General features: G+C 55.1%; 2 protein-coding genes and 1 long non-coding RNA gene across 12 annotated transcripts in view; 1 reads left to right on the plus strand and 2 right to left on the minus strand.

The window, feature by feature from the left end:
* The window catches only part of LOC131498584 (uncharacterized), a 39,214-nt gene extending 33,291 nt beyond the window's left edge, over window positions 1-5,923 (minus strand). For all 8 annotated transcript variants that reach the window (XR_009255481.1, XR_009255484.1, XR_009255482.1 and 5 more), the window contains exon 1: window positions 3,774-5,923. This is a non-coding gene — a long non-coding RNA (uncharacterized LOC131498584). The remainder of the gene's footprint in view (window positions 1-3,773) is intronic.
* MYO1D (myosin ID) overlaps window positions 1-11,989 on the plus strand; it is a 377,669-nt gene extending 365,680 nt beyond the window's left edge. For all 3 annotated transcript variants that reach the window (XM_058706014.1, XM_058706013.1, XM_058706015.1), the window contains exon 22: window positions 10,624-11,989. In XM_058706014.1, coding sequence (XP_058561997.1) covers window positions 10,624-10,780 — 157 coding nt within the window. In that variant the 3' untranslated portion in view covers window positions 10,781-11,989. The remainder of the gene's footprint in view (window positions 1-10,623) is intronic.
* Window positions 11,990-14,399: 2,410 nt separating this feature from the next.
* CDK5R1 (cyclin dependent kinase 5 regulatory subunit 1) lies at window positions 14,400-18,320 on the minus strand. Its single transcript, XM_058705679.1, has one exon. It carries the CDS (start codon window positions 18,183-18,185, stop codon window positions 17,262-17,264), a length of 924 nt encoding a protein of 307 aa, XP_058561662.1. The 5' UTR covers window positions 18,186-18,320; the 3' UTR covers window positions 14,400-17,261.

Below are 18,320 nucleotides of genomic sequence, written 5' to 3' on the forward strand. Positions count from 1 at the left end.
CTCGGCTCAGGTCACGGTCTCGCGGTCCGTGAGTTCGAGCCCCGCGTCGGGCTCTGGGCTGACGGCTCCGAGCCTGGAGCCTGTTTGGGATTCTGTGTTTCCCTCTCTCTCTGCCCCTCCCCCCCCCCAAAATAAACATTAAAAAAAAAAAATTAAGAATCCTTGGAAGCACATACACAGGGATACCTCATTTTATCAGGCTTCACTGTACTACCCTTCGCAGCTAGTGCCTTCTTTACAAACTGAAGGTTTGTGGCCACCTGGCGTCGAGCAAGTCTGTTGGCACTGTTTCTCCTACAGCACTTGCTCACTTTGTATCTCTCACGTTTTGGGAATTCTCTCGCTATCTCAGATGTTGTCATGATTATTGTATTGGATGTGGTGATCTGTGTGATGTTACTACTCTAATTGTGATGGGGTGCCCAGAACTGTGCCCCATATAAGATGGTGATTTCATAAGTAGATGTGTGCGTTCTGTCCCCACCCCCACTCCATGTCTCTCTCATCCTTTCCCCCAGCCTCCCAATTCCCTGAGACACAACGATATTGAAATTAGGGCAGTTAGTGACCCTACGGTGGCCTCTAAGCGTTCGGGTGAAAGGAAGTGTCACCCGTCTCTCCGTGTAAATCGGAAGCTAGAGGCGATCAAGCTTAGTGAGGAAGTCCTGTAGAAAGCTGAGACAGGCCTGGAGCTAGGCCTCTTTCACCAAATAGCCAAAGTGTGAATGCAAAGGAAGAGTGCTTGAAGGAAATTAGAAGTGCTCCTCCAGTGATCACATGGATGGTAAGAAAGCGAAACAGCCAGGGGCACCTGGGTGGCTCAATTAAGCATTTGATTCTCAGTTTCAGCTCAGGTCATCAGCTCATGGTTTGTGAGTTCGAGCCCTACGTCAGATAGTGTGGAGCCTGCTTGAGATTCTCTCTCTCCCCCTCACTCTCTGCCACTTCCCACTCACACTGTCTCTCTCTTATAATAAATAAACTTGAAAGAAAGAGAGGGAGAAAGAGAGAAAAAAAGGAAGGGCAGGGAAGGGAAGGGAGGGAGGGAGGGAGGGAGGGAGGGAGGGAGGGAGGAAGGAAGGAAGGAAGGAAGGAAGGAAGGAAGGAAGGAAGGAAGGAAGGAAGGAAGGAAGGAAGGAAATCAAAACAGCCAATCACTGATTTGGAGAAAGTCTGAGTGGTCCAGAGAGAAGATCAAACCAGCCACCACATTCCTTTGGGCCAAAGCCTAATCCAGAGCAAGGCCCTAAGGTTCTTCAGTTCTGTGAAGGTTGACGAAGGTGAGGACGCTGCAGAAGAAAAGTTTGAAGCTGGCGGAGAAGTTACTTCATGAGGTTTAGGAAAGAAGCCATCTCTGTAACACACAAGTGCAAGGTGAAGCAGGTGCTGATGGAGAAGCTACAGCAAGTTCTCCAGAAGGTCCAGCTAAGATCATTCTGGAAGGCGGCTGCAGTAAACAGATTTTCAGTGTAAGTGCAATAGCCTTCTCTTGGAAGGAGATGCATCTGGGGCTTTCGTAAGTAGAAGTCAATGCTTGGCTTCAAAGCTTCAAAGGACAGGCTGACTCTCTTCTTAGAGGCTAAAGCAGCTGGTGACTGTAAGTTGAAGCCAATGCTGGTTGACCCTTTTGAAAATCCTAGGGCACCTAAGAATTATGCTAAATCTGCTCTGTCGGTGCTCTACAGATGGAACAACAAAGCCCCAATGACAGTCATCTGTTTACAACATGGTGTACTGAATAGTTTAAGCCCACTTTTCGGACCTAGTGCTGTGAAAAAGATTCCTTTCAAAACAGGACTGCTCCCTGACAAAGCACCCGGTGACCCAAGAGTGCCGATGGAGACGGGTCAAGGAGCAATTTCAACTCTCAAGTCTTATTTCAGAAATACATTTTGTAAGGCTATGGCTGCCACAGATAGTGATTCCTCTGAGGGATCTGGGCAAAGTAAATTGAAAACCTTCTAGAAAGGATTCACCGTTCTAGATGCCATTAGGAACATCTGTGATTCATGGGAACGTCAGAATATGAATGTTCACAGGAACTTGGGAGAAGTTGGTTCTCACTCTCCTGGAGGACCTTGAGGGGTTCAAGACTTCAGTGGAGATGTGGTACGATAGCGGGAGGATGAAAGTCAGAAGCGGAGCCTGAGGGTAGGGCTGAAGGGCTGCCATCTCACGAGGAACCTGGAACGGATGGGGAGCTGCTGCTTACGGCTGAGCCAAGAAAGTGGTTTCTTGAGCCAGAACCTACTCCCAGCAAAGACGTCAACATGACAACAGAGGATCTAGAATATGACATACACCTAGTTGATAAAGCAGCAGCAGGGTTCCAGAGGCCTGACTCCAATTTTGAGGGAAGTCCTACTGTGGGTAAAATGCTATCGAACAGTATCACGTGCTATGGAGAAATTGTTCGTGAAAGGAAGAGTCGGACTTCATTGACTTATCTTGAGAAACCACCACGGCCACCCCGGCTTCGCACCCGGCCCCCTGATCGGTCAGTAGCCGTCAACACTGTGCAAGACCCTCCACCAGCGAAAACATTGTGACTCACTGAAAGCTCACATAGGGTTAGCATTTTTGTAGCAATAAAGTATTTTTTTAAATCAGGTATGTACATTTTTTTTAGACATAATGCTATTTATTACACACTTTAGTAGACTACAGCATAGTGTAAACTTAACTTTTATGCGCACTGAGAAATCAAAAGATTCAGGGACCTGCTTTATCACGGGGTCTACAACCAAACCTGCGGGGTCTCCGAGGTATGCCTGTATTCACCTTTATTTTTATTATAGTATAGTCAGAAGGTAATTTCTGTCTGATGGTAATTCTTAGGTATTTACCGCACTCCTTCTGTGGTCTAGTACCTGATCCGCGTGCCCAGTGTCACTTCTCTAATGTGTGCCCGATTGTTGAGCATAGTGAATACACACATACACACAGGCTTGTTTTTAAATTATTTTTTTTATTGTTTATTTAATTTTGAGAGAGAGAGCACAAGCGTGGAAGGGACAGAGAGAGAGAGGGAGACGGAGAATCCTAAGCAGGTTCCAGGCTCTGAGCCTGATGCAGGGCTTAAACTCACAGACCATGAGATCATGACCTGAGCTGAAGTCGGCCGCCTAACGGAATGAGCCACCCAGGTGCCCCCACCCAAGCTTATTAATTGGGTTCAAGTCTATGTTCTTTGGTTAAAGTTTTTTTTTTTTAAGTTTATTTTGACAGAGAGAGAGAATGAGAATGTGAGCAGGGGAGGGGCAGAGAGAGAGGGAGAGAGAATCCCAAGCAGGCTCTGCACCACCAGTGCAGAGCCCGACACAGAGCCCGACCCCACGAACCGTGAGATCGTGACCTGAGCCAAAATCAAGAGTCGGACTCTTGAGCAACTGAGCCACCCAGGGGCCCCAAATCTATGTTCTTTTAATATCGTCTGCTGATCTGTGTTTTAGGAAAGCACATTAAGATCATTTTCTATGATGGCAGATATATCATGACAACCATCCTGCTGAACTACTCCCTGATAAAGAAAACAATTATTGGGGCGCCTGGGTGGCTCAGTCGGTTGAGCGGCCAACTTCGGCTCAGGTCACGATCTCGCGGTCCATGAGTTCCAGCCCCGCGTCAGGCTCTGTGCTGACAGCTCAGAGCCTGGAGCCTGTTTCGGATTCTGTGTCTCCCTCTCTCTGACCCTCCCCCGTTCATGCTCTGTCTCTCTCTGTCTCAAAAATAAATAAACGTTAAAAAAAAAATTTTTTTTAGAAAACAATTACCTAACGAGTTCGTTCCTGGCAGCGTCTTTTGCCAGCCTTCTTGTGATTCGTATTTGCCTCGTGTCTGGTTTCATTTAAGTTTTCTTTGTCATGATGATTTAGATGGGTATCTTGCAAATAGCAGGTAGCTGCATTTCTAAATTAAATGCGAGAAGTCCCTTGTAACGGGTTCACACGCCTCGGTATGCACATCCACGCTAGTGATTTCTTGTACCCATGTTGCTTCTTGGCTGCTTTGGTTCCTGTTTTCTGCCTTGCATTAGGTGAGGCAGAGTTTCTCTCCCCCTTCCTTCCACTTCTTCCAGAGTTGCATGTTTCCGTCGAACGTTCTTGTTTACCATTAGTTTTCTTCACACCCGTGCAGGTCTTAGGAAATCTAAAGTTCATCAGCGTCCCTACCCTCCTCCCAGATGACGAAGGCCCTCCAAATGCCTCCCTTGGACCATCACCCCATCTCTCATGTTGTTGTCTTCCAGGACTTTAGATCAGTGGTGGGTTGAACCCCCAAAGTTAGTTGTATTTATTTATTCATACATACATGCATACAGTGAATGCTTGTTTAAATTTACCTTGGTGTCTGAGAAAGTCTTTGTTTTTGCCCTCGTGCTCAATGATTCTAGGTTGGTGGTTATTTTCCTTAAACACTTGGAAGAGTCTGTGTTTTCATTATTTTCTCACATTTGATGAAAAGGTCTGTACCTTTGCAAGGAATGTGTCTTTTCCCTGTGGGAGTTCTGAAGGTTTGTTCGTTGCCTTTGGCGGGGTTTGCTTTTCAAGAGGTTTAGTGAAGACACCTTGAGGGTTCCAGTCTTTACTGGAAAACTGTGTGTCTTCCCACTTTGCCAGGCTAGAAGGTAGGCTCGAGTGACCTTTTTCTGGATCCGGCAGCCTGCAAGGGCTCAGCCTCATTCCAGACCTCAGACCCAGTTCCCCTCCCATGTGGCCCGCGTGGACAGGTCTCCTGCTCAAGCCAGCATGTCCTCACCTTGGCATCTGCAGGACCCTCCCTCTCACAGTGGCCTCCTGTCCCTTCCTTCCTTCCAGCTCCTGGAGGTCATCCTTTCCTTCTTTCAGCCTCCACTTTGATTTTAAATATTCTTTCGGTGGAACTTCGTTCACGTTTCTAGACCCTAGTAAGCATCAGGGCCATTGTGAGCTCCGATCGTGCTGCTGGAACCAGCACAGCACCGTTGCACACTCGGAGCCACAAGAGAGCAGTGGACACAGGGGACACTCGGCTCAGCCCGGGGCGGGGGCAGGCAGTTCTCAAAAGCTCTGGGGAATGACTGAAGGGGTTTCAGCAGGGGAGTAACGGGCTCCTTTTGTGCCTTGAGGAGATATGTCTGAGGGCAAGGTGGAGGACAGGTTTGAAGTGGGGTGTGGGGCAAACCGAAGGCAGAGGAATCCATCGGGAGGCTTCAGCAGGGCTGAGTCCTGGGCTGGGATGGTGGCAGTGGAGAGAAACCGAGAAAGCTCGGTGAACAGAGCGTGGTGACTGGCTGTGGGCAGCAGAGGGAGAGGAGGGATCCAGGCTGACTCCCGGCTTGCGGGTCTCATGACCAGGTAGATGATGACCACTCTTGCAGTCGTGGGTGTGACAAGAGGAGGGGACCAGTTTGGGGGAAGGGTCCAAGATGATAGCTCAGTGTTGGACACAGGAAGACCCAGCTGTTGGTGCAGCTCAGGGCGTTTGTCTAGCAGGTGGCCGCAGATATGTGCTTGGACCTCATGCTAGGCTGGGGACGCTGACTGGGTAACTGTCATTGAAACCACAGGCATGGGTGACACTACCGTGGGATAATGTCTGAGATAAAGGGACTAAAGATAAAACAATACTTAAGGAGTAAGTTTGCTCCTGCAGGAGTCCCCCTTCTTCTGAGGTGCCAGTCTGATGTCACCACGTGGCCCTCCTGCATGCATCCCATGAGAATCACAGGGTGTTCGTGTGTGCCTGTCACCCCGTCAAGAATGGGAGTGCTTGGGGCACCTGGGTGGCTCAGTCGGTTAAGCATCTGACCGGCTCAGGTCATGATCTCGTGGTTCATGGGTTCGAGCCCCGAGTTGGGCTCTGTGCTGACAGCTCAGGGCTTGGAGTCTGCTTTAGATTCTGTCTCCCCCTCTCTCTCTGCCCCTCCCCCGTTCGTGCTCTCTGTCTCAGAAATAAACATTAAAAAAAAATTTTTTTTTTAAAAGGGTGATGGTGGCCAGGGCAGAGAGAGCAGAGGCAGGGCCACAAGTAGGGCACGTGGGTTTCTGCCCACCGGTTCAGTGCTGTGGAGGCGGGCGCCAGGCTGGGGAGGGGCGGGGGGCCTTGGGACAAGCTGCCTGCGGAGAGCCACGCGATGACAAGGGGAGTTTTATCTTCCACAAAGAAGTGGTGACCCCATACCTCACCAGAGGCAAACTCAAACGGGACTCGGTAGACCAGGAGATGGGACACCCCCACTCTCAGGACCGCATGGCGCTGGACCGTTAGACTCGCTTTAGAAGTGACCACAGTCCAAGGAGCCATTCGGCCCCGGCAAAAACAGAAGTAGGACTTCCTAAAGCCGGGTTTTGAAAAAGAAGTAGCACTTCCTAGCCCTCTGTGGTCTGACACAAGCAGCGGGCCTTGCTTCCTGAAGTGACGCAGCTACACACACGAGTTCCAGATGCCCCTTCCGTGTCATTGCCCCGCGAGCGCCCAAGCCTCCACGTTTGCGCCTGGCTTGTGCCCAGAGAATGGCCTGACCCGGGGACCCTGGGGCCCGTCACGGCACGCTTGCTACACCTCTGATGACTTTGAGAAGCGTCCATTTACAACCTGCCTGTGCTCGGTGCCAGGCGAGCTTCTTCCCACCACGTCCTGTGAGCAAACATGGGAGCGTGTAGCATTAGCCTCACATTCTCGGGAACACCTCACCAGCCCCCAGAGGACGCGTTCACAGGCAGTGCCCTGCCCTGCCCCCCTCTCCCGTTCCATTTCCCTTCAAAGTGCATTTAGCAGAACAGGGTCACCACTACTCCAGCGGGGGATGCCAGCAACACCACCGAGAAGAGAAGCTGGGCCGTTCGCTTCTGCGAGTCCTGGGGGGCATCGGAGCAGACCAGTGGGTGGGCGTCTCCACGTCCCAGCCGAGTGGGGCTGGACGAGAGGAGACATTTTCTGGGCCGGTACAGCTCCCGGGGCGACTTTTGTTGCCCTGCTCTGTGCAGGCCCTACAAAAAATACAGGGCTCACTTGGGGGCTCCCATGGATCGGGTCTTGCATTTATCCACAGATTTCTCTCATGAGGACGGGAGTCTAGGTGCAAAACGAAGGAACGTAATTTGATAAAGGCCATTTGCCAGCAGTGATGGCTTAGAACAGATGAAACAAGATGAAAGTCCCCGAATTCCAGAGTTTGCTGAGCCATTAAATCCTGTAACAGAAGATGGGGAGGAAAAAAACCCCTCCCCCTTGCAGCCAGCCTCCAACGGCAGCTGTCATTGGCTTGGCGTGCCATCAGGGGGAGATACCCTGCCCCCACCTATTAAATCTGCTCTCCTTTCTCTACAAAATGAAGAAGGTGTTCGAGCTTTATGAAGATCTCCGATGTGGGGAAGCTCCAGCAAGAGAGGTCAGATGACCCTTCCGGAATGTCCACTTCCTGTCTGCCGCTTGTACCCAGCTACTGTCCTGTCTCCAGCACAGGCACAAGCACCCCCTTGCTGGTCTTAAAACCATTTCAGTTGAGCTTGAAATGAGAAAAGAAAACATGGTTTGAAGGCAAGTTCTTAGGTTTCCTTTAGGTCCATCCCCCCCCCCCTTTTTTTTTTATTGTTGTAAAAGACACGTAAATTTACCATTAGTCACATTCAGCACATCCACGGTGCTGTGCAACCATTACCACTGTCTAGTTCCAGAATATTCTTATCCTCCCAAAGCCTAGAAGCAGTCCCTATCTGCCCCACTCCTGTTTCTGTCTCTATGGATTTGGGAATTCTGTACATTTCTTGTAAGTGGGATTCTACACTACATGGCTTCTTTCACTTGTCATGTTTTCAAGGTTCATCCATGTTGTAGCCTGTGTCAGTACTTCCTGAATAACACTTCATCGAATGGATATACTTTGTCCCTTCATCAGTTGGTAGAGATTCGGATTGGTCCTGCCGTTTGTTTACTGTAAATAATGCTGTCATAAACATTCCTGTACATGTTGTGTGAACATCCGCTTTCGGTTCTTTCGGATAGATCTCCGGGAGTGGAAGGGATCGCCGGGTCATGTGGTAATAATTCTATGTGTGACTTACTGAGGAACCACGTCATCTTCCTTTGTCACCTGTCGATGGCCGTGTGCGGACGGCACCGGCAGATGATGGCTCAGCCCAGCTCTTGAGACCAGAAAGTTGGTTCTTCCTCCAGCCAACGTTGTTCTGTTGCAACGTTGTTCTGTTCTAAAAGCATCACATGTAGGGGCGCTTGGGTGGCTCAGTCGGTTAAGTGTCTGACTCTTGTTTTTAGCTGAGGTCATGATCTTGCGGTTCACACTTCGGGCCCCGCACTGGGCTCTGCGCTGACAGTGGGGAGCCTGCTTTGGATTCTCTCTTCCTCTCTCTCTCTCTGCCCCTCCCCTTCTTTTGTTGTCTCTCTCGCAAAATAAATAAATACTTAAAAAGCATTACATGTAGCCCCTCACCCTCCTCTTCTGGGAAAACCCCTCAGCACCCCATGAAGATAGGCTGGGAATCAGGGCAGGGCCACTCAGTGCTATGCCAAGGGAAGGAGCAGGAGCACAGGCACAGACTGTCACTTAAGGCAACAGTACGGAATATTCCTTTGCTAAGTAGCAGGCCTCCCTTCTGGAACCCTACAAGGATCTCAACCAATCGTGCCCGGCACTTACGAGGCTGCAGGGAGCACCTGAGGTTGGCAGAGATGTGTTCCTGGGAGGAAGCAGCCGGCCGAGCAGAGGACATGAGCCCGCACGTCATGGTGGCCCTGTGAGCCCACGACGGCAGTGCAGCTACAAATGTACATGTCCCCCGACAGCACCTGGGGAGCGTCCCTGCGCACACAGTGCGGTGTGTGAGCCCCACACGTCCTCCCTGCCCTCCAGGGGCTCTCATTCTAAAAGCGGAGACCAGTACCCCTGCTGGGACTGCTCCCTGATTGGGACACAGGCTAGGACAGAAACTCCCAGCCCCGCCCAGTGTGGGGAGAAGCAAATCGGAGGACTGGTTCTCTGCGGTTTTCTCTGTCCTGCAACCCTGCACCGAGGCCTCCGTTTTCAAGGCGAAGTCGGGCGTTGCTACCCTGTGACCCGTTCCACGGTAGCCATTCACTCCTCTTAGGTTTCCCACCGGCCTCGTCCCTGCACCAAGACTGCAAAGCAGATACTGGAGACACCCAGAGCCCAAAAGAGAGAGGAAGAGTGAAGTCGGGGGAAGCTCTCTGCAGATACTGTACTCAGGGCACTGGGAAGGGTCTGGAGTCCGAAGGGCCCTATTGAAAGTAGCAATGTCCCAGTTGTACCAAGACAAGAACGTGGGGGTGGCTGGTGCATCCCATCCCCCGCCTCAGTGTGTGGAATGTGGCCCTATTAGAGCCATTTCCCCAGGACTGAGTCCCCCAGGCGCATCTAGAACCTACTGTGTGCACACTGCTGTACCATGGGGAGGAGAGGCGCAGACACAGAAGGCGGGAGGCAGAGGCTGTCCCCAGCAGTGCACTGAGGGAAGGCCAAAGGGGAGGCCTCTGCCAGGGTCAGAAGGGAGACATCCCCAGAGGACATGATTCCAGCCAGAGGCGCCCAGAGGCTGTGGCAGGGTGACAAGAGGGACACGGAGGCTGACTGAGCCCTGGTAGGTGCAGGCTCGGGGTCCCGGAGGCATCTCCAGCTGTGGGCAGAGCTGAGCGCAGGGGCTTGGCTTGCCCTGGGCCAGCCCGACAGCAGGACGAGGGTCTCAGGGCCCCACACCTCGACCCTGCACAGCAGCCCTGGCTCCCCCAGGAACCCAGCCGTGCCTGAGTCACTGCCTCTGGTGGACTCTATTTTTATGTCCAAGTCTGATTAAAAATAGCTAAGCCAAGGTTTTAGCTGCAGCTGGCAAGACATTAAGTATTAAGACACCTAATGCCCACAAGTGATAACCTTGGGTCTCTTCCTGATCCACTGTCTGCCCGTGGGACACACCCCGTGAGAGAGCAGGCGGGAAAGGGGCAGGAGGAAGCCTGAAACACCTCGGCTGCGTCCGTCCTCCGCGGCCTAAGGGCAAGGGCCTGGGGGGCCCTGCTGCACCAGACCAGCACCCACAGATGCCGCAGGCCTTCCTCTTAACCCCTTGCACCGGGTGCCGGGGCTAAGCCAGCAGGAGTGAGCGGATGGACAGAAGGCGCCTCTCTCCGCTGGGCACAGCCGGGGCGGGACTCCTGGAAGCCATTCCTCTGGGCAGGGAGGGCGCGCGGGCAAGAACCTCCAGTCACCCCCGGACGCGCCTCCCAGTTGCCACCAAAGACAACCAGTCGTCCCGAATCAGAACCCCACGCCCCTCCCGACAAGGCCCTCAGCCTGAGGCCAGATCCTCGGCGGCCTCGGTGCCACCACGTTTCCCCCCTCCGGTCCAGCCCGACAGGCCAGGTGCTGCGGAGCCGGGCAGCAGGCCCCTGATGGCTGCTGGCTGCTGGCTCTGGCCTGAGGCTACAGCCCAGCCCCGGCCTTGGCCGCCCTCGCCCTCTCCGGGGGCACCACTTGGGACCGTGGCCTCAGGGCACCCGCGAGGCCCGCAGCAGCTCAGCGATCGGCCGGCCCCAGGGGTTGCCAGGGAAGCTCACCCCACTCCGGCTGCCTGCTAACTGCCCGTCTGGGCTTTCTCTTTTCGGTTCTTCCAGTGAGAAGCGCCACCTTCAAGTCAACGTCACCAACCCTGTGCAGTGCAGCCTGCACGGGAAGAAGTGCACGGTCTCCGTGGAGACGCGGCTCAACCAGCCAGAGCCCGACTTCACCAAGAACCGCTCGGGCTTCATCCTCAGCGTGCCCGGGAACTGACCGCTCACTGGGGAGGCCTCGCCAGGGCGCGGGGGCCGCGGAGCCAGGCAGCCCCCCCCACCGCCGCTCCGCATCGCAGGCCCCCGTCTAATTGCTGACTGCCCGCTGCTGCCCGCTTCAAACCAGCTCGTGAGGGTCTGTGCTTGGAGCCCAGCCCTCTTCTGCCTCCTCCAAGGCTCCTCCCCTGAGGTCTCCTTGCTGCCTTTCTGCCTTTGGTTTCCATCCTCCTCTGCCCTGACTTTCCACGGTCCTCACTCCACAGACCCAAGACCCCGGTGCCCTGCTGCAGAGCCCTGGGCTCATACCCTCAGAGACAACTTGGTGCCTGGAGTCAGAGAAGCCTCTGCCCTCCCCGCGCCCCCTGGCCAGGTCAGGTCAGTGTGCCCTGACCCGCTGACCAGCGACCCGGCCTGTGAGGGGTGGACGCGATGTCCCCAACCAAAAACGTGCTCCCCTGGGGGACTGGCCGGGGATGGAGCCCTGCTCTCTCCGTGAGTCCAGCTTGCCACCCCTCTTTCCCCCAAGGTGACCACAGCCCCCCCCCCCCCCCCGGGACCTCGCTCAGCGCTCCTCGGCAGAGCCCATCCCCCAGCAGTCAGCCAAAGCCACCAGGTGAGCAGGTTCACCTGCAGGGCCGGCCCCTCAGCCCAGGAGCTGGCAGCTGGCAGTCCAGCCGGGTGCCCCGGGGCCCGAGGCCACCTCTCTGAGAGGGAGCAGGTGCTCCAAAGGCCAGCTTCCTTTACCACACAGCCTGGGCCCGTGGTGGTTACACACGGACACTGTGCGGCTTGCAGGGCTGCTCATCCGGTACTGTGTCTGTGGTGCCCACACTCCTGTCAGAACACCAATAAGAAAACGGAGTCACGGGAGCCAGGGAGTGAGTGCTTGGGGGGGGTGGGGGGAGTTGGGATGTTTTCCCCTTCCCACACCTCTGTTTCCTACTTACTTGGAGAATGAGGACCGGGGCCAGAGGGGCGGAGTGACAGAAACAGAGTTGGGGGGCCCTGGCACTGCAGGCCAGGCCAGGATGCCCACCCTGCCCTGCATACCCCCCCCCCCGCTGCAGCTGGGGCCCGGGCTGGGCACACAGACCTCGCACCGGGAGAGGGCCACCGTCTTGCCGGTCCGTGCCCGGCCGAAAGCACGGGCGCCTCACATGCCTTCCTGAGACTGCCCTGCTCCTGAGCCTCAGCTGAGGACTCCGCCCGAGCCTCAGCTGAGGACTCCGCCCGAGCCTCTGGGCAGCCCAGGCCTCCAGGCCAGGAGCCTTAAAAGGAGGGACTTGGGACACGCCATGTGGGGAGGGCGCTGAGGGTGAGCCCACGGCTCAGGAGGAGACCGGCAGGGTGTCAAAGGGACATGCTGCTGTTTTCACTTTCTGCCACAGACGCTGCCCGCACCCTACCCCCCCACCCGCTTCCCCCCCCCCAACCCCGCCACGCTCCCGACCTGCCACATTCATGCTGCAAAACACACCAAGTGCCTGAGCACAGCATCCTGTGCCTGACATGGTCACCTGGCTGACCCCCAGGTGGCCCCAGCAGCCTGCTCTCATGCACACACGCCCCCAGCCCCGACTTCCCAGGGTCTGTAAACATCCGCACCCTGTGCAGTTTGCAACAAAAAGTCCTCTTGGCATCCTGTCCTCCGACACCCATTCTCATTCTCGAAGCCTGGTCAGCTGCCTGCACAGCACAGAGGTGCCATCAGCCTGGTTTAGCAACAGAGTTTTGCCAATCACCTTGACACTAGTTGAACCATCCTAACTGGAACGGCACCTCTCCTTTCCACTGACTTCCCCACACCTGTTGCTTTACGCTAGATATGTGCACAGGTATGTTTTAGACACACCGAAATGGAACATGCCAATGAGGGTTTCTCTGAGGCTGGAGTCCTTCCTCCTGCCTTCCAGGGCCGCCTGTGGCTCCCCGGCCCAGCGCAGGGGCCTCCCGCCGAGGGCCAGTCGACAAGCACTTTCTCGTGATGTCCTATCCCAGCACGTGGGAGGAAAGAACGACCAGGAACTGAGGGTGTGGTCTCAGTCATGCTTCCTGGGTGCCCGGGGAGAGCCCGAGGACACAGTGATTGTATGCAATGAAGTGTTTCTCTTGATCTAATTAAATGCAGTTTTATGGTTTGCTGCGTTTATTCCTATTTTCCATTAAATTAACTTTATTTCTAGAGCATATTTTGATTTACCGTCAAGAGCAATAAAGCATTAAATCTTATTTTTAAAGGTGTCCTGCTTATCTGTAATTGAGAACTATACCTACAATTGTGACATTTCAGCTGGTAAAAAGCTGTTATCCCAGGGGATGGGAGGGAGCATGAGGCACAAATAAGGTAAAATGGAGGGGAATTTACTGGAGGCTTCTGAACAAAAATATTAAACAGCTAGCGAGAAGAAAGCTGTGGGAAGGCCAGGAGGCGGAGTTCAATGGAAGCATTTTGTTCCACCATTTTGAGGCCCGTGCGCTAGGCTCGAAGTTCACCTGGCTCACGGTGACTGAAGTCCAAGCGCATACGTGAAGGAAGGGCTCCCGATGCCCACAGCGGCCGGCTGGGGACCATGGGGGTGGCAGGAGAATGAGCCGGAGGCATCAGGACCTCTCAGGACAGAGTGGGAGCAGGGGCTGCAGGTGAGCTAGGTGCAGAGATGGCAGAGCATCCCCACACCCAGAAGCCAGCCGGTCACCATCATGGGGCAGGGGGGAGATGGGGGGGGGGGGGGGGAGAAGCACGTGCAGCCCAGCTTCTGTGACTCAGACCAAGGGAGACGGCCTGAGAAAAGTCCGTGGCCTCGATCACAAAGCTGACAGCTCTCAAGGTACAAGCTGGGTGGAAATGCCTTCCTAGTGTCCAGGGGCACCTCCGGACCACGGGGTGCAGGTCCTGGGGAGGCTGGAGTCCATGCTGCCCTAGGCCCTGAAGCTTAGGCAGGTGGCAGGAGTGGGCACAGAGCAGTGGCCATGTAGCCGGTAGGGGCCCCACCCTTGCCACAATCATGGGCCATGGTGGCTGCTGATCTGGGAGCCCCAGGGCTGGATTGGTCACTCTTGGAAACCTGCACAGAACTAAACTGGCAGGGCCGAGCCACGCGGACACCCCTCCACACGCACTGGCCAGAGAGGAAGCATCCCGGCATCCCGGCGACAGGCGCTGAGCAGAGCCTGGCCCGGGACATGTGGGGGCAGCAGCCCCAGAGCCAAGCCCCACAAATGGGGTCTTGGGTCTGGTGCCCCTTCGGGAGCCTTAGCCAGCCCCTCCCCAGGCATGTCCCCAGGACACGCCTAGGCCTGCTCCTCCCCGCCCCCCAACCCCCTGGCCGCAGGGCCCTGTCACCCAGCTCTGCAGAGCCAAGGGAGCCTCTGAGGAGCAACTCCTGCCCCCGATGCCCGACTAAGCCAGAGTTGACTTCACCTGTGCTTCTCTCTTAATCACCTTAACTTTGAACACACTGGTTAAGCCCTTGCCCTGAGCCCTGACCTCCCTCCTCTCCCCCCGCCCCCAACCCATAACACAAATCCAATTACGTTTGGAGCGGAGGAATCATTTCTACTAGCCCCCCCCCACCACCACCCCCGCTCGTGAATGGCATGCCCACAAAAAGAGGCCTATGTAATGGATGGTCAGTGCATTTTATTTAATCAGCACAGTACAAAAATAAATAAAAATAAGGGAAGGGGAATTAAATTACAGCCAAACTGAGCTTCATGACCTTGTCAGATTATAAACCACACATACTTACAAACACACTACACACACACATACAGGATGAGACAAATATAAATTAATGTTAACAATACCCACGGTTTGGTCAAAGAGGAACTACAGAACAAATTGCACTAAGAACATACACCGCACGCATAATTAGCAGTTTCAAATATACAGCTATGAATAATTCCGAGTGGGAAAAAAATGGCACATTTTCTTTTCATTGCAAGTTTAACAACTTTGGAACAAAACTAGATTCTAATAATGTATGGAAAGAATATATCAACCCTTCAGGTTTACAAGAAAAAGAGGAAAACCAAATCCTGAACTATTATTCCTGTGACTTGTTCTGTCGACGGGTGTAATGCTCACAGCCATCTGTTCTAAGATTATTTTTCTTAAGACACAAAATGCTCCTGGTTTGCATGCACAATATCACTGTAAAAGCAACAGTTAAAGAATAAAGGGTTTTGTTTTTTTTTCCGTAGGTTAGTTTTTTTTCTTTTTTTTTTTTTTTTTAATCGTTGTTCTAAAAGTAGTCTTCATAGCAGCATGTCAAATGGGTTCACTGCCTGCACGCTCAAGTACATGGGTTCCTTCACACGATCCTGACCGGCGCAAGGGCAGGGAGGAGAAACGTGGCAGGCTTCACACGGGGGGGGGAGGGGGGGGGGGGGTTGGGCGCGGACCAGAGACTTATTTCCTTAAGTCCCCGACCACTCCTGAAATTTGCACCTCCTCCAAGAAATAAAAAAATAAATACGGAGAAATAGAAGGAAACGCACAAAACCGGAATCCTGGGGATGCAACTTAACTGCACAGTTTCAGGCCAAGTTCAGCCGCCCAACGAGTGGACTACGGACACACGCCCCCTCCTCTTGAGCCCCGGCACCCGAACCTCCCTTTTCCAAGCCGCCAGGGCCTGCCGCCCCCGAGGGCCTCCTACCTCAGGTCGCACGTGGCGGCGGGATCTGAACAGACAGGCCGTGCGACGGCTCCGCCCGGGGAAGCGGCCAGTCTGCCCCAGCAGTGCGGACAGCCGCAGGTTCCTTCCAGCTCCACGGCAGGTTATCTGGCAGGCCCCGGGAGGGCTCCGTGGGCCTTAAGGCGCAGCCGAGCAAACGCCCTCCCAGCACGGGGCAGGCCCTCCTCCTCTGGTCTGGGAACCGAACGCTCCTCTTAAACCGGGGCCTCAGTTTCACAGCTTTCTCTTGTTAAGCGTCAATTTCAGTAGTGTTTGTGACGAAACCAGCAGCCACCTGGAACCTAATCCTGTGTCAAAGGACCCTCTGCCTTCCCCCGGCCCCCCCATGCCAGCGCTCCCCGGGGGCGGGGGGGGGGGGGAAGGGGGGGGACTGGGACTGGAAGAGAGAAATCTCCAGAGCGGCTTCACGTTGCTCTTTGTTCCCCAAAGCCGGAGTGCCGGGCCATGGAGGAAGACTGGCTCCCTTCTCCCGCTCCTCTCCCAAGTCCCAAGCCACCAAATCTGGGAGAATCAGAAAGGAAACTGATTAAGCACACATTGCGTGTTCTCACAGCCGCTAGGGTGAGGCGGAAACCCCAAGCAGCAGCTGCAAATGATCAGGCGCAGAATCAGCAGGCTTCGAAGCAAGCAGGAGCGTTACTCCCGTCTTGGAATTGTCTCCAAGATCCGGTGGTCTCATCGGGCCTTGCAGGGCAAGGCTTCGTCTTCAGAAGAAACTGAACTGTTTGGAAACAGCTTTAAATGAACAGGGGTGGGGAAGGCGGTGGGGGTTGCAATCACTACCACATCACCCTGATCCCTGACATCACCCCCTCACCCCAGCTCTGTGGACCAAAATGTCACATGCACCGGCAAGAGGCCTTAGCCCTTAGGTGGGCACTGGCTGGTCTCGGGCACGACTCCCCCACCCGCCCGGAAGGCAGGCTGTTGGTAATGGGCACCTGCAGCTGCCCTGGCCTCCGCCACAGGGTGAGTAAGCTGCATTAGTCAAATGAAAAATTCCCCCAGGAAAGGAACTGTCCCTAGCTCCACCCCACTCCTTTAGCTAGGACCCCAAATCAAAGAACTTCATGAGTCAAACCAGCTCATTGACCAACACCACCAACATGGCTGGGAGCAGGGGACGAGGGGTGGCCAGGGGGCAAGTTCTGTGTCTTCACTAAAGGAAAGCCCTTCTCCCTAAAAAAGAAAAAAGAGCAAACCAGGGTCGTGTGCGGCCAAACGACAGGACGCAATCTTTGTACCAGGCCGGCTTCTCCATGATTGAAGAGTGGTCCCCGGGTGGCGGGCATCCGGCCTTCACAACCCCACTCGTGGCTCGGTCAGGGCGGCGAGCTCCACAAGCCTCTGGGAGAATGGACGACCCAAAACAGGAGCCAGAAAAGGACCTCCAACCGGAAATGCCAACTGCTCCCTGGGCCAACTGGCCAGAGCCCCCCCACCCTCCGGCTCCCATGCCAGACGCAGCGGGCAGCCTCACCTGCCCTGGTCCAGCAAGGGCACAGGTGGCAGAGGCAGGTCAGTCCTTTGAATTCCCCAAAGTTGAGAGGTCGGTGGCCTGGGTGGCTCTGGATACATCTTCTGGGTTTTGCACAAGGTTCGGGAGTTCAAAAGCGCCCAGAGTTCTCAGCAGGGCTGAAGAAAACCCCAAGGAGAGAAGGTGGGAAGGGACAGGCCCTCGGTGGCTTTGCTAGACACATACTGTACACAAAATCTGATTTGCTTAATAATAAATTTTTAAAAATGAATTGAATCCTTGAGCCAGGATGCGGGCTACAGGGCTCACCGATCGAGCCCGAGGAGGAGCCGCTTCTTGTCCTCCTGACCGCTCTCATTCTTCAGGTCGGAGAACACCTGTGTGAAGTAGTGTGGGTCGGCGTTGATCTGCAGCATCTTGGAGCTCATGAGGTTGATGACGGAGAGGCAGCGGTCCCAAAAGGCCTCCTTGCAGCTCTCCACCAGGAAGGGCTTGAGCGGGTAGGAGATCTCGTTGCCCATGTAGGAGTAGGAGAGGTACAGGCAGGTCAGCAGGATGGCCTGGAGCTCGTGGTCCGAGCCCACCTCAGAGGAGATGACGTCCCTGCAGAGCATGTAGAGGAAGACCACGTTGGCCGGCGTGATGAAGCCCTGGTCCTGCCAGCCCTGCAGAAGCAGCGAGCGGTCCACGCTGCGCAGCCAGAGCACAGGGTCCGTGGGGGACAGGTGCTTCAGGCGGTAGCACCGGCGGCAGAGAAACTCGCCCAGGCAACGCAGCAGCTCGCTGGTGGACGCCTGGACGATGACACGTTTGGGCGTCCCTGCGGAGGTGAGAGCAGGATGTGGGGCCTTCTTGACCGAGGAGGAGACCCCGGTCTGGGAGCCCGAGAGCTGGCTGGCAGGCGGTGCGGGCGGCTGGGCCGGTGGGGGCTGGGCGAACGTGGACAGGTTGGCGCACGACAGCGACTTCTTCAGGTTCTCATTGTTGAGGTGCGTGATGTTGTTCTGGTAGCTGCTGTTCGGCTGCACCTTCTTGGAGTTCTTCTTCTTGGCCGACACGGCCACGATCCTCTTCCAAGGCAGCACGGAGATGATGGAGTGCCGCTTCAGGTTCTTGTCCTTGGCGTTCTTGCTGTTCTGCACGGCCGTGTAGTGGCCCACCGTGGCCGCGCCATCCTCAAACAGCGTGGCCTTCCGGTAGCTGGGGGACAGGGACAGCACCGTGCCCATGGTGCCGCTGCGCGCCGGGCGGGGGCCCGCGCCCCTGTGCGCCCAGCCTGCCGGCCGGAGGGAGAAGACAGCTCAGCGAGCCCGCGGCGGCCCCGGGCAGGAGGCGGGGGCGCTCCCGGGGGCGCGTGCTGCCCC

This window comes from Neofelis nebulosa, chromosome 16, assembly GCF_028018385.1.
Source record: "Neofelis nebulosa isolate mNeoNeb1 chromosome 16, mNeoNeb1.pri, whole genome shotgun sequence".
Lineage (NCBI taxonomy): Eukaryota > Metazoa > Chordata > Mammalia > Carnivora > Felidae > Neofelis > Neofelis nebulosa.